The sequence below is a fragment of the Folsomia candida genome, unplaced genomic scaffold, assembly GCF_002217175.1.
Source record: "Folsomia candida strain VU population unplaced genomic scaffold, ASM221717v1 Fcan01_Sc011, whole genome shotgun sequence".
NCBI classification, from domain to species: Eukaryota; Metazoa; Arthropoda; class Collembola; order Entomobryomorpha; family Isotomidae; genus Folsomia; species Folsomia candida.
Genome location: NW_019091203.1, coordinates 339,197 through 355,488, shown reverse-complemented (window position 1 = coordinate 355,488; position 16,292 = coordinate 339,197). Strand labels below are relative to the sequence as shown.

At 36.7% G+C, this 16,292-nt stretch overlaps 1 protein-coding gene and 1 long non-coding RNA gene across 2 annotated transcripts; one reads left to right on the top strand and one right to left on the bottom strand.

The window, feature by feature from the left end:
- Positions 1 to 1,243: 1,243 nt before the first annotated feature.
- On the top strand, positions 1,244 to 6,106 carry LOC110854921 (facilitated trehalose transporter Tret1). Its single transcript, XM_022103352.2, has 10 exons — positions 1,244 to 1,391; positions 1,958 to 2,091; positions 2,391 to 2,550; positions 3,168 to 3,291; positions 3,812 to 4,016; positions 4,645 to 4,765; positions 4,844 to 5,121; positions 5,396 to 5,471; positions 5,592 to 5,683; positions 5,870 to 6,106. The coding sequence occupies exons 1-10, from the start codon at positions 1,355 to 1,357 to the stop codon at positions 6,023 to 6,025; spliced, it is 1,383 nt and encodes a 460-aa protein (XP_021959044.1). The 5' UTR covers positions 1,244 to 1,354; the 3' UTR covers positions 6,026 to 6,106.
- Positions 6,107 to 14,843: 8,737 nt separating this feature from the next.
- LOC118436938 lies at positions 14,844 to 15,567 on the bottom strand. Its single transcript, XR_004835797.1, has 2 exons — positions 15,246 to 15,567; positions 14,844 to 15,169 (listed from the first exon to the last, which is right to left on the bottom strand). It is a non-coding gene; the product is annotated as an uncharacterized LOC118436938 (long non-coding RNA).
- Positions 15,568 to 16,292: the final 725 nt, after the last annotated feature.

Here is a 16,292-nt window from a genome sequence, read left to right as displayed (position 1 = left end):
CTCGTATGTTATCTTGCTTATCAATCGTCAGCTTGTATTTATATGTTTGGCAAGAGTGACGCAGTCGTTTTAACTATTCTCGTACCATATGTATGCCAATATTATTTATGCCACCGGTGTCACATTTTTTATCTCGTGACTACTGAGTTGTTTTTCAATATTAAAGAAACTTACCTAAAATTTACAATTATAAAAATTTATGTACCAAAATGTCCCAAGAATTTATTATTGTTGGGTATTCTAGAATACGTTTTATCGCCGAATGATGTATGTATTAACGACCGGTGAGAATTTAGCCCCATGGAAATAACGCAGCTTTAGCTAAAAAAACCATTATCAATACGTAGAGCAGGGAAACGTAATTTAGCACCGGAATCCTCAATCAAAGGGTACTAGCGACATATAATTTGCAGGGTATGCTACCCTGTTTTTTTTGGGTTTTTGTTGGTTTTAGGTATCAAATCTAGGAAAACCCTAATGCCAATTGGAAGTTTCTTGTAAGATTTTTGGTACGGATTAAAACAGAATTATTTCAACTCCAGTTCATATCAGTGTTAATTAAATTTTCGGATTCAGCTTGAAATTTTGAGTATTTAATGTTTGACTCGAATTTTCAAGTATATATCAATAACATGCATAGAATTTTTGGTTTGCTATTTAATTTACTAGGTAAGCGTGGCCGTTTGACTGGAAAGATCAAGTGACATGCTTAAAACTGAAATGCTTAAAATAATAGCTTATCAATTCATTCTGAATTTGAATATTGAAATAGTTTTACTCCGATATATTATTTTAAGCAGTTTGTCCCAACTTGTCCAAAAACTGACAAAACCACAAAAACAAAAACAAACCGAAAAAACCTACCAAAACCCTGGAATAACCTACATGGGATGGGTTTTTTTCTAGACAAATCCCCGGGTTTCCCGTACCCTGCAAATTGACAATGTTATATCGGGGATTTAAACTAATACGATGGTTTCTATATTATCGTAACATGAAGGTTAAATTTAATATCGCTCCATATTCCTGGCCAATTAATTTTATGTCTGAATAACTAATACCTACTTATTAAAAAAATGTTTGGTATGCATTTATCTCTTGGATTAAACTTACACGTCCCAACTGATTAATTATTTCACGCGAAATGCCAATGCGACGAGAATGGGCTGGCTTATCAGGCTAAACTGATATGTTAAGTCTGATAAGCATTGTTTAACCGAATAAAATACGTACTTATGCAAATACTTTGTAATTAATTTTCCAGTGACGAGCCGACTTTTGTCCTTTAAACAAGTTATTGTCTGGTCAAGAAGTTATAGGTTTGCTTGTACTGGGATTAATTTTGACCGTCAGGATGGACAAAAGCACCCAACTTTATGCCGCAATGGCTGGTAAGCTTTGCGGCTAAATTGTTTTTTAGCGTTTTTGCAAATTAAATTTTAATCGATTGACCAATGAAGATTTATTTGGAATTATTGTCCCAAAAATTACAACTCTCTTAATTACTAACGTTTATGTAATTGTCAAATTTATTCGGTACCAATTGATGGAAATTATCTATTTTAGTTAATCGATGGTAACATGGTTAAGTTGCCAGTTCCATAATCGAAATCTAAATTTTAACTACACGAATTATCTTGATCTACAAAATTAGAGTTAGTATTGGTAAATCCGACCCGACAATAGAGAGATTGCGAATTAATTATTTTCACACAATATTTTCGCGCAAATAGAAACTAATCATTAGTGTCAATGAAAAACTTAATATCCGATCCGTCGAATCGTCTCAGATTTTTTATAAGGCGGTTTTTTTATCCGATCCGATTTGCTGAACGGGTCATGTCACGATAATCTGGCCGGATAACCCGATCGAATCGATTACTAGCACTAATTAAATTCTATTATTAATTGTTACCTGATAATGATTATATGTTTGAATTAACATATTTTCTTTCAGCTACGATCGGAGCGTTTGGTTTGGGAACCGTGTTGGCATGGACAAGCCCGGGTTTGCCAAGCCTGGAAAAGGATTCGGATGACTTTAAGGATATGTCTGACGAAACAAAATCTTGGATCGGTTCAATCTTAAATGTAATCACCACCGTTACACGTTTAACTATTTAATTGGGGGATCTCAGACACGAAAAAATCGCCGCTGTGAATTTCGCTTAGTTTCTCGCTTATGGCAGAAATTATGACAATTACAAAATTTTGCTCCGACCGGAGCTAACCGACCTTAACCCCAGTTACTAGTTGAGTTTGTGCTCGCTTGACCCATGAGCTCGCTTATTAAGCGAAATTCTAAGCGACGATTTATTCGATGTCTTAGGCCCCCTTGGAAATATTTATCAATTTATGCGCTCAGTCATATACTTTATTCTATTGAACAGTTGGGCGCGCTACTTTCTGCGCCTGTTGTGGGTTTCTTGATGGACAGAATTGGTCGAAAACACACCATGATGCTTCTCTCGCTCCCCTTCGTGCTGGGCTGGCTTCTCATCGGCTTTGCTACAAATCTTGCTATGATCCTTGCTGGTCGGTTTATTACAGGTATGCAAACTTACCCGTACATACGCGTACGTAAAAATTTGGTTAAGGGGCCATCCATAAATTATGTAACGCGAAAGGGGGATAGGGTGAATAAGGCTCTAATGATATCAGGCTTATATAAGTATGTGACACATGCTGAAAGGGGGGGGGGCAAGGTCTAGAAAATCTATATTTTTGCCTTACATAATTTATGGACGAACCCAAACATTTGTCACTTTCAGTATGATCTTATGGATTGAAATTTTTAAGTAGGGCATCCAAAACCGGTTTTAAATTCTCCATCAACCACATTTTTTTAAAGTATTGTGTTCATAAAGTGAATTGCTGTAGAAGTACGCCAATATTATTAATTTTTCCTTCCAGTAATAATTATTTTTTCCGAAATTTTTTTACCCTGAATGAATGCCTAAATTTGGTTACACTTTAAACTTTACATCACAAGTTTCGTAAAATTTTAATCGGTTTCATAAAAGGGTTTAAAGCTAGATCTGTAGAAAACCGGGTTCAATCAATTTTTGAAAAACTAAAAATCTCAAAATTCCCCTGGTTTGGATGCCCTATTCTCAACCTACATACGTAATATTTTACAAAAAATACATAAACCCCTTATTTAATAGGATTTTGTGGTGGCGGGTTCTCTCTCGTTGCCCCGGTGTACATTGGAGAAACCGCGGAAGATAGTATCCGCGGAGCTTTGGGTTCTTGCTTCCAATTGCTGCTGGTTATTGGAATTCTTGTCGTGTATGTTACATCTGAATATTTTACTTCATTTTCTCCGCCATAGCCGTTTATTTAAAAACTCCTGACAAGTTCATTGCGCTGGAGGTTGCAAATGTTGTTAAAAAAGCACTCTAGACAGGGTATGCTAACAATGCGATGGTGTGAGGTGGTTATCGCCGATACCGACCGGACTAATTTTAACTTGTGCACGCTCAAAAATAAGTGGACCAATATTTTTGTGTTTTCCAGAATAGGCATGATTACGTCCGTGGCGGAATTTAAAAAAAAATCAGTCAAAATTCGGATTTCTAAAAAGGTTGTAACTTTTCGAATTTTGGCCCGATTTCAAAAATTAAGCGCAATTTTTTTTACAGAATCACTTCCATGAAATTATAAAAATTAATTTTGAAAAAACTTTTAATTAATAAAAAATTTAGCATTAAAACAATTTTTAGTATTTTAAAAAATTGAGAAATGGCATCATCATTAAAATATTTTAAATGCCTTATCAATTATGTGTTTTGGTGCATATAATTTTTAGCAATTGCCTCGGTCTTCTGGTCGATTATCAGTGGATTTCTTTTATCTGCGGAGTCTTCCCTCTTGTCTTCCTGGTCGCCATTTTTTTCGTTCAGGACTCACCCCGCTATCTACTTATGAAGGGCAAGGAGGCCGAAGCGAGCAAGGCGCTCTGTTGGTTCAGAAGGAAAACGTCACCCCAAGAAGTTGAGGACGAGATGAGCATTGTGAGTAAATCTTATTTAAAACTTACATTGGTAATAATTAAAACCGAAATTTCGAAACACATATGTAAATTGATTTTGTTGACAATTTGCACAATTTGCACAGTTGATTTTTGTGAATGTTATGATACTAATAATTTGGCACTACATACTCCGCCCCTTACTCGAATAGGCACCAGTACCAAGTGTGTATGATGCACTCTAGCTAAGTACGTTGTGAAAGGGATGCAGTGCCAGAACTATAAACTTACGGGCCCTTGCAGGCCCAAAAATCATAATCGTCGCTGTCCCATTGACAATATTTATTCAAATAATGAATTTTAGTAGTTTTAAAAAATTCCCAGATATCCACTCCGTAACTTTGTAATCAAGTTTGTACTGTTTTTAAAGTCATAAAATTTCATTACCTTATTAAGTATTGTTAATTAAGCCAGACACAGTGCCTCCAGCGTAGATTATTAGTTTTGGGCCGGCAGGGGCTTAAATTTATTGATCCGGCACTGCCCCCCTGGCTGCGTTTCGCAACGTAGCTAGATTGCACCATACACCCTTGACCAGAACCCGTTATCAATTTTAAAAATCGGGTTTAAAGTCCTAATTAAGCTAATCTGTCTTTCACTTTTGCACATAGATTCAAGCCGGTGTGACCGAAGCCCTAACGAACAAGGCTAAGCTGAGTGATTTAAAATTGCCGCAAAATCTTCGCCCTGCCTTGATTATGTTTGCCTTAATGTTTTTCCAACAGTTATCAGGTCAGTACCGATAGAAAAAGCAAAGCATAGAATGAACTTCGAAGTAAGTAAGCTAAAGGACGTTTCATCCTATTTAAGGTATCAACGCTGTGATTTTCTACACCTCGGATATTTTTGAGGCTGCCGGGTCCGACTTGCCTGCCTTGGAGTCAGCCATAATCGTAACGGGAATTCAGGTCTTTGCCACGTTGGGTGCCGTTTTTGTGGTGGATAAACTAGGCCGGAAAATTCTGCTCATAGCGTCAGCCTCAGTCATGTGCGTGTCACTGGTGGCCTTGGGCTTGTTCTTTATGCTCCAGAGCCATAGCTTGGACAATGGTATTGGTTGGCTTCCACTCGTCTCCCTCATGATTTTTGTAAGTTCAATACCTTTTTTTGTGAATTTTTTAGTACAACTACCCTCCGGAAATGTTATATTCTCCCCCTTAAATTGTTGAAATCAGCCCAGATTTATATTATCCCTAAAGTTCATTAAGCTTTAATCTTGCACTATTTATTTCTACTAATGGAATGAATTAAATTTTTGTCAGCATGATTTTTTCATTTGTTGGAACAGCTAGCTTTCTGGATACCGTTGCAGATTTACATAATGTGTATTGTTTATTTAAGTAATTAAATATATATGTACAGATTACAGCATTTAGCATTGGATTCGGTCCACTTCCTTGGATGATGTTGGGTGAACTACTTCCTGCAAAAACGAAAGGTTAATGACCACACATGTTTGTATGCAATACAAAGGCACTTGTATAAACTTTTTCATTCGGCTTTAATTAAAATGGAAAAGTTTATAAAAATGACGAGGTTGTTACTCATTAATTATTAGGACTGGTGGCATCGATGGCTACCATGTTCAACTGGTTTCTGTCCTTTATTGTGACCAAATTTTACGCCAATCTGCTAAAGGCAGTCGGAGCGGTAAGTTTGTAATCTTAGTTTCTTACAAAATTGAGATAGCGTAAGAGTAGTGTGAGTTTTGGTGGGAATTGTGATTGCAAATACATATGTCCACAATCAAAATTACCATCACAATTGCAGAACATTACTCCAGCTTAACCCTTCCAATAAAGGTATTGTAAGATCGTGAATCATTTTTGTTACTAGCCCGCCTGCTACTGGGGATTTGCCGGTGTTTGCGCGGTGGGAACAGCATTTATCATCATTTTCGTCCCGGAAACTAAGGGCAAAAGTATGGATGAGATCCAGGAACATTTCGGAGCTCCTCCTGTCTTGAAAGGTGGAAAGGATGAGAGAAAGTAATTCAAATTACGAAATGTTGCGTCGGTGTTACAGGATTTGTTATTTGAAAATGTGATGCAATAAACAAGTCTTACTAAAATAGTCCAGGATTGTTTTTTATTATTGTATGACTACATGCATTTTGCAACCTTGTTTTAAGGTGAGGTTTGTATAAAAGTCCAGGGTCTTGCGTATGTACACAGCATTAATTACTGGCATTAAATGGCTAGTGACCTTGGATATACGGGTATACATCGTTACAAAATTTTTGTAAACCTGTTTTTATAAAACTTACCCTGTAGAGAGTTTGAAAGAGTTTCAAAGAGTTCAAAGTGGCTCACCGAAAACATGATATTGGCTTTGAACCTTTCGTTTTTTTTTAAATTACTACCCTTATGTAAAAAAGGTGATAAACTCGTTAAAAATACTTTAAAAAATCCATCCATCTTAAAAAATGTGTCAAACAAAATGCTGCGGATTAAATATATTATACATATTTAACGATAAAAGTTATTGGATCTAAGCTTATCAATCCGGTCCTGGAAAACTAGGACCAAGACCAGACCGAACTTTTGCTATTGGTTGCGGTTCGGCGCGAGACCGAACAAGAGTTTTCGGTTCGGTTCCAGTCGGGGACCAGACCAATGTAGAACACTAGTTATTACAACATATGCGATAGTGATAAAAATGGCGATCATTTTATCAAAATTTTATTTCTAATCTACATACATGTGTATCAATACAAATGTAAGTATGTACAAAATGGTCGAATACAGATAATCCGAATGTTTTCATATACAATTAGGTTTTATACACAATTACGAAAGTAAAAAAAAATTGGTATCATAAGCTTGGCGAAGACAACCGAACGCATGCATATGTCCAGCAGGATATCGATGTTTTTACAGTAAATACATAAACTTATACTTAATTGAGCATAATTTGATATCATTCTTTTGCTTGTATTGTTTTCTTACACGTGTGCATATGTAATGTGTTTGCGTTATAACCACCTCGATCTGACGAGATATTGATTTTCTTTGCGATTGGCGATGCACACCAGTAAATAAATTCTTATCCCTGACGTTAATAAAGGTAATTACTAAACCATGAAATTCAGCAAGAAGGAGTTTCTTAAGGAGCAAATAGAGGTAATTGGCTTGGTTTATCGTAAGATAGGTTTTCATTAAAAATTTCAAATTACTCAAGATATGCAAGTGTTAAGCTGATAAATGATATGTAGATTATTGGTAGCCAACATAAACATATCCTAGCAGCAAGAACATTTGAATCAGTGCTCGTCTCGTAATTAAACACGTTGCAAATATCCACAAATCCTTGTATATATTTCCGCTTTAAATAAGGTTCATGTAAAATGGCAATAGCGAAATATAGCGTTCGTCTTCTTCTAATTGTGGCACAAATTTTTACATCCATCAGTGTATTACACTGATGGATGTAAAAATTTGTCAATTATAGCAAGACTTAAAGTCTTGCTATAATTGACAAAACACACGACAATGTTGCACTTGACGACATCCGTATTAAGGTAGCGGACTATTTTGTCCCATTTGAAAATTGCACAAAAATGGTCTACACCCAGGGCAAATTTTCCTGGGGAACCAAGGGGCCAACACATGGACCAGTTATGTTGCTTGATTACGATGCCAGGATCAGCTTGGTGACAGGAGATATTATTCAGAATAAATTTTCTCTTTTGCGAAGGCGTAATTCGGCTCCACATTGTTGGGCTACATTGACAATCCTACCGGAAAAAGCTAGCTTGCTTGATGGGAACCGGCATTATACCCTTAGAAGGCAGCCATCCTTCATATACAGCTCTTGGCTTTCAAATGACTTCATCATGCTGACAGGAGCAAAGCAAGACGTGGAAATTTATCTTAGGAGGATCAATGTTTTAGCTAGTCTCTATTGCACTGAAGTTATCCTAGTAGATATGACCGGCGGAGGTAATTTTTTATTACGATTTGATTACCACAACTTGTACCACATTAAGAAACCCGTCACAGGGATGGAGGACTCTGCAGCTTGGTACCATGCGGATTGCTTCGACCAGTTGGCACAACTTGGTAAACATGTGTCACACCTGAACAAGTATTTTTGGACCGCAATAGGTCCGTTTGGCAAAAATATTCTGCGTGACTTGTTTGATCAAATTAATACCCGGGACCCATCTCGCCATTACTATCAGCGTTTAGCGAATTTGACCTCGTTTCACGGATTTCTCTCCTTTCTGATCCTACAGGACACGTTGATTTCTGATTTTGAAAATTCCACGCCATTCTGCAATGTTCGACCGATGTACATAATGGGTTTTGCAAGACTGGGAGGCTCTGGGTTTGTATTGAATGACGTTCTGTGGGCGTAATGCGTGGCGCCGTGGGCTCGGTAAGGGGATATGGGCGAGTCTCATCGAGTAACGGACGTCAGGGTCCACGGGGGACGGATGTGACACGCCTCTGGTCACGGACACCTTCACACGCCACAGGGGGTAGCCAAGATGGAGCGACGACGGGCACGGGGAGGATGAATCGGATTGTCTCTCGCTTAGCACTGTCACACCGACAAAATTATGTCTCTTTCTTTCACTACGGAAACTTTTTATGCACGATAATTCAACTAAACTGCCAGATAGTTTTTCCGACTCACAAAGAATTATTATTATGGTTCATGTGCTCCAAATTAGACCGACTGTTCAATACCCAACAAAATATAGCTTGACAATAGTTTTTCGGATTTATTTAACACCAAATTTCAAATGATAACTTGTGGAATAATGTATGAAATGGGAAACTTGTATGTAGAATATAATTTTCAAAATGGCAGCCACGCTGAAAGCGTGGTGCCAGAAAATGTGGAGAGAAGAGTTGTGGAGGTGTTCACACTCGGAACCCTCGGGTCGGTCTGTCTGGAGACGGAGAGAGATCTTCCTTTTTCTGTCTTGCTCGGCCACGGTGACTTCCGTGTGCCGAGTGGTAGGATCGTCGGGTGGGGGATATCCAATCCCTACAGTTCAAAAGTTTAGCTTTGTATCGTGTTACGGAATAAGAGGAAATTCCGTAATGTTAACAGCACTAAGCAGCCCATTTGATGTGACAATTTGGGCATGTGTGGGGATATGTTTTATAATGGTGGTCTTAATTTTGACCTCAATACCCAGAAGAAATATTACAGATGCAGTGTTTCTTATCATTAGGATGTCCTTAGAGTACTCGGCTTCGTGGTCAGCCTATGGCATTAGATTTCGCCAAAAGGGATATTCCATTTGCGGAGTTGATACTCTTGTTGCATTATGGATCATTTTGATAGGAACAATTTTGACGGGTTGGTACAAAACTTGGTTCACATTTATCCAATCCATGCGAAATTTTGTAAAAAAAATATCCAATCCAATCCATAACTTTCAAACCATTAAAAATCCAATCCAATTCAAACCAAAAACAAAAAATCTATATTATCCAGCACTAGTTTTAAATTAAACCAATAGAATCCAGTGTAAAAACATGGATATAATATTTACAAAATCAGCAAAACTATATTTTAAAAAACACTGCCATGATATATACACCTATTATTAAATGTCGTTATATTTTTAATATAACAAAACTAGTTTATATGACCGCCAATCGACAGGCAAAAACTAGATGCCAACATTAGTGAATTTGGCTCTCCTTTCAAATGCCAATATGTTACCGACCAAACCAGCAATACACCCGCCTGCTTTAAGTTAAAAATATACGTAGATAAATACACAGATTTTAGAATATTTAGAATAACATAATGTCCTGGTTATGATTTCTATACAGAAAGTCACAGTGAAAATTCATAATTTTTCCACAACCGAAAATCCATCCAATCCAATCCAGATCTCTGATTATCCAATCCAATCCATATCCATGGATTGGATTCCAAATGGATTGGATAAAATGGATATCCATTTCACCTCTAGACTCGCGATGCATGCTCAAAGAATAATGAGTAAACTAAAACCAAACCAAAATATTGTGTAAACCTGTCAGTGCTCATGATTGGTAAGATATTATTTGCATCCAAAGACGCAAGAACGTAACCAAGTTTACTGCGCTTTTTATCCTTGGATGCAAATACAAATGTCCCCCCAACCTGAGAATTATGTTTTGCAAATTTCATTTGAATTATGTGTGTAATCGATTGACACTGTTTGATTAAAATCTGTGAGCATATGTACATACATTCGGTTAAAGAGCTCTAATGTGAGTGATATGTAGTTCTTTTAGCCTGAAAAGGGGAAAGGGTTTTCGGTTCGAGGGGATAATGGACCGTACATAAAAGATGTTATGGTTTGTTGGACCCCATTTCCACTTTTAGCTTCATTAGGCCGCTGCTACAAATATACATATATTTGACGTGCTTAACTTTGACCAATCCCCAAAATCAAGGCACATATTGTTTGTACGGCCCTAAACGCAAACATTTGAAAGGAAAATAGGGTCCAGTCCGCATCTGGATCCCGAGTCGGGATTCCCGGCAAAAAGAAAGACATCCTATTTATTCCGTGGTGAATTTCAATTCACATATTTAACTTAAACTGGAGCAATTTCATAAAATTGGACATTGACAAGTTTCGAATACTGGCAGGTCCCAAATAAAAAAATATATTTAAAAATATATAAGAATACCAATTGCAAATTAAATATATGCAAAATAAGACAAAAAATTAGCCGAAATTAACAATAATACATATTGTCTAGATTTTTATAATGGAGCCTCCTCCAAAGAAAATAAACGCTCTGGAGCTCGCACTAAATAATCCGATTGTAAGTATGTACACATTACTGTTCAGCTGATATTAATAGTCTGAAAAAAATCTGAGAGGTTTTCTGGCAGATAATTGATATTTTTTTTTCAAAAAGCCAAATAACCTCTCAAAAAAATTTCTAAGGAATTGAGACTGTTAATATCGGTTCAACAGTAGATACTTCTTAACTCGAATAATTTGTTCAAACCAATCCCAAAATTTTTACGAAATTTGAAACTCTATTCTTTTAAAACTTACAGATTTTGTCACAAATTTTGCAACAGAAATCCGCCCCGCTAAAAGCGGCCCGACACGTGTCCCATTTTTGGAATAAAATCGTCCTTTCCCTTCAAAATACTAGATTCGCGCTCTCCCTTAAGTACGAAATTTCCCCCTTTTTCGATTTCATAGACGACCGACTCGCGAAACGAATTAGCGCCAAAATTGAAATCTATCAAGAGCACGAACTCCAATCCAAATTGATCCACCTTTGTGACAAGTTTTCCGACCGGGTAGAAATTTTGAAAATTATGATCAGATCCGAGAGCTCTCTACCAGCCGTTTATCAAGTTTTAAAAAATGGTTGTCCAAATTTGAAACAATTTCGAATTTTTCACACATTTGAATATCCCCATTCCGAGGAAGTTTTGTGCGTATCACTGCAACCAAAACCGAATTTGACCCATATGCTCGAATATTTCGAAGGTTTCCTTAAACAATTAGGCTCTAAACATAACTACTTACGTATCAAAGCAATTTGACAAGGTTGGCACCATTAGGTTAATGATAGCAACGGATGTTTGTACATACTATGATTTATCTGTCCGGCAGGATATCGACGTTTAAGCAGGAAAGTGGTACTTAATTGAGCATAATTTTATTTCCTTGTTTTTCTCGAATTGTTTCCAAACACGCGTACATATTTAAATTATTTGCCTCATAACCACTTAGGCCAGACAGGATATTGATTTTACTTTGGGATTGACTATCCACATCAGTAAGTTCTTAGTGCATACTGTTCCAAAAGCTATTGCTGAACTTCGAAATCCTGTCGGAATTTCTTGTTGCATAATAACACAAAAATAATCGGACTGGTTAGCATTGGGGGTTCTCATTGATCGTACGAATTATCAAAGACAATCGTTAGGCTGACAGATTATCGGTAGCCAACATGAACAGTAATATGAACAGCAATAACATTACAGAACATATTTAGATAGATCAATTATCACTTTGTAATTAAACACATAACAAACATTCACGCCTCCACATAGATAATTCTGTTGAACTGGTCTGTTCGTGTAATGGCGAAATTTTCAGCTCATCATTTTGTAATTTTGGCACAAATTCTTACACGCAGTTTGACACAAACCCGTGTTGGTGGTACCACAATTGACGTGACCAACAATAATGCTACACTCGACATCATCCGCGATAATTTAACAGACTATTTACTCGCGTTCGAGAACTGTACGACAATGGTCTTCACGCTGGGCAAATTATCCTGGGGAACCAAGAGGCCTACACACGGACCAGTTATGTTGCTTGATTACGATGACAGGATCAGCTTGGTGACAGGAGAGGTTATCCAGAATAAATTTTCCCTTGTGCGAAGACGCATTCCGGCGCCGCATTGCTGGGCCACTTTTACCATTCTACCAGAGAAAGCTGGGTTGTTTGAGAAGAACGAATATTACACCTTTATAATTCTTCCCATCTTCATATACACGTCCTGGCCTTTGAATTACTTCATTATGATGACAGGTGCAAAGCAAGACGTGGAAATTTACTTTAGAAGGGGCAATGTCTTAGCTTATCTCCGTCGCACTGAAGTTATACTAGTAGATGTTACTATAGAAGATAATTCATTGTTACGGTTGGGTTACCTCAATTTGTACCATCAGCCGACACGCACTACAGGGATGGAACACTCGGAAGCATGGTACCATATCCATTGTGCACCAGCGGATTGTTTCGACCAGTTGGCCGTACTGGGTAAAAATACGTCCATGTTAAACAAATATTTTTGGACTACAACCGGTATGCTTGGTCAAAACATTCTGAGTAACGTATTTGGTGAAATTGGTATTTCGGGAATGCGCGGTTCTCGCTATGGCTATCAATGGTTAGCGAATTTGACGTCGTTTCACGGATTTCTCTCCTTTGTTATATTACAAGATACACTGGTTTCTGGTTTGGTAAACTTGACGCCATTGCACAATATTGATCCGATGCAAATAATGGCTTTCTGGAGGTTCGCAGGAGTTAGTTTTGTGATGAATAATGTTCAAAAGTTTAGCTTTGTATCATGTTACGGAATAAAGGGGAATTCCTTAATGTTAGCGGCGCTAAGTACCCCATTTGATGTGACAATTTGGGCATGCATATCGATATGTTTTAGCATAGTGGTGTTAATTTTGACCTCACTACTTCGAAGGCATATTTCGGATGCAATGCTTCTGCTTATAGGCATATCCTTGGAAAACTCGGCTTCGTTATCAGTCTACGAGACTAGATTTCGGCAAAAGAGATATCCCATTTCCGGAGTTTGTACTCTTGTCGCGTTATGGACTATTTTCATAGGAACAATTTTGACGAATTGGTACAAAACCTGGTTCACGATGGATTTGATTGTTCCAGCGGGTTACAAATCCCCCTGGACAAGCATAATGGACGTTGAGGGAATTAAAATCCTTATGCCATTTGATCTCCTAGCCGGCAATGTTTTTGATAGGGTACCTCCTGTGGATTATTTTTGTTATAAATTGTTCTACATCCAGATCCTTATTTATTGCGATAATATTCGTAAGCTGCAGGTGAACAACTGGAAAACAGCAAAAAGTTTATTTAATAGGCTAAAACCACATTTTGGGATGGATGATAATTTAATGCAGGTACGGAATGCAACGTTTTCACCAAAGGGTAGTTTAAGTGAACCTTACGACAAAAATGCGTTACTTGATTACCCTATCCAACCAGTAGAATACGATGAGCGGGATAGTTACGGAGTGATAAAAAGTTTGAAGACTTGTGAAAAGGTAGCGTTAATGGACACCAAGGAGAATATCGCGGCAATTACAATGTTTTTGAACGATTATCAAGCAAAGGTGACATACGTCAAAGGAGATGGACACTCCTTCTTCACGGCAGTTAGGGGTTGGGTTTTACCTCCGGTACGAAGTAATTATGTGGAGAAACGCCTAACTGCATTTGTGTCTTCCGGAATTTTGACACACTTGAAAATCTTGCACAACTTGTGGAAACCGAAAAAGTTACTGGGGCACTATGCAAACTGGACCGGTTCGAAATTCGAGGCGGTTTCACGACTGGATTTTAGTTCTAAGGTCACAACGGGTTTTTATGTCTGTGGGATTGGTTTATTAATGTGTATCGTACTACTACTTGCAGAAATTATGAAGTATAAATATAGCCCCAAGGTTAATTGCTGGTTGTTCACAAATTTTGGAAATGCAATTGATGAATAGATTCCTAATATATTCCACCCTGTTGTATTATACTTTTCTATGTTTGTATTTGTTGATATATGCTGGGACATGTACATACATATGTACAATACTTACAATGGGAAGGCAAACAATGCTCAACCCAAATTATTGTCCAACAATTAATTAATTTATAAAATTTTCAAATTTTTTATGTATTTATTGCTGGAAAGCTGTATGTGTGGAATCAGAATACGTATCTACGTACATACATACCTACATACATACATACACTCTAAACAAAGTTGTAGAAAATTTCTACAAGGTTGTGTAAAATTTTGTCCAAGGTTGAGTAAAAAAGAGGATGACACAACCGTTGGTTAAATTTTACTCAACTTCGTTGAGTAACTTTTGCTCAGCAAGTTGTGGAATTTTTACTCAGCAAGTTGTGGAATTTTTACTCAGCAAGTTGTGGAATTTTAACTCAACAAGTTGTTGAATTTTTACTCAACTTGCAGTTAAAAAATCATCAATAAGTGATTAAAATTTACTCTTTGGTTGACCAAAGGTTGCTTTTTATGCTGATTAAAATACATTCTTTACCTTCTTAAAATTCATTATTTATTATTATTGTACTCGTTTTACATTTTATAAATTCTACATAAGTACAAAACAATTAATTATCATAAAGATACTGGGATATTACTTCCAAATACTAATTATGTACATACATACATACATACATACATACAAGTATAATTTTTAGAGATAATCTGACGAAGCCCTTATCTATTTACTAACCTCTCTGGTTGTAATTAATTTAAATGTGTGGGCAACTGATGAAATCATTTCAGCAACCGTGTTCTTATGGTAAACCAGCGGCACCGTCCAGCAAATTAAAAAAACTGTCGTCGTCATCGTTCCCTGCAAAAAAAAATAAGCACAAAAAAATATTTTATTTTATAACTATAGTTAAAAAAATAAATAAAAATCACCTTACCTTTTAACTTATCTGCAGATTGGACTCCACCGGTTATTTTAAGAGATTTTTCAAGTCGTCGGGCCATTTTAAATATTGACTAATGATGATCGAATAAATTTACTGCTGCTTCTTTTTAAACTTGCTGTAACCAACTGACAGCGTTCGTGTGGCTGATAAATAGGCGAAGTTGATTTTACTCAACGCGTTGAGTAAAAATTAATCAACGTGTTGAGTAAAAGTTAGTCAACTTGTTGTGCATTTATCGCCCAACATTGATTAATTTTATATTTAATCAGAAAAAAAGTCAAATTTTGTTCAATGTTGAGTAAAACTTGCTTTACACAACTTTATTGTGTAAATTTTACGCTTTAGAAGTATAAATTTTGTCCAACGTTGACAAAAATTTGATCAACTTCATTTTACTCAACCAGCTTTGCTCAACTTTGTTTAGAGTGTATATAAGTTGTTACATGACTATAAACATTACAGTTAAATAATGGTACATCGAAAAATAAATGTTCTGGAATGTGTCCCCAAGCACATTTCCCCATTGACGGAATTCTTATATTACGCGGATTTCACAATTATCATAATCATTTTTCTAGAAAATACATATATTTTCCCTAACTTGTTTACCCCTTCCTTTCGTAAAATGTAACACTACAATGTAACCGACAAACAGAGCGTGACAGTGTAATTCGCAATTTCCCAATAATATCTCGCCCTTACTTCTTTATCCACTTTATACACGTTAAATCCTAGTAGTCCTCCGTATAACGTGACGACCCTTACACTGGCCAACTTTCTCTTAAAATACTTAATATCGTTAACCTCGCATTCCATTTATCTCTCAAAATTTTACCTTTCTCGTGGACGTGTACAATTAGAGTTATCATTATCTTAGTTACTACCAGCATAACAGCAGCTATGGTAATTATTGTGAAATAAATAAAACTTGGCAACTTATCATACATCTTCAGACTTACAAAATTACAACAGACCCCACTCAAAAATGGGATCAACATGCAAGTATTATTGTCGAGCTGCTCACTTCATAAACAGATT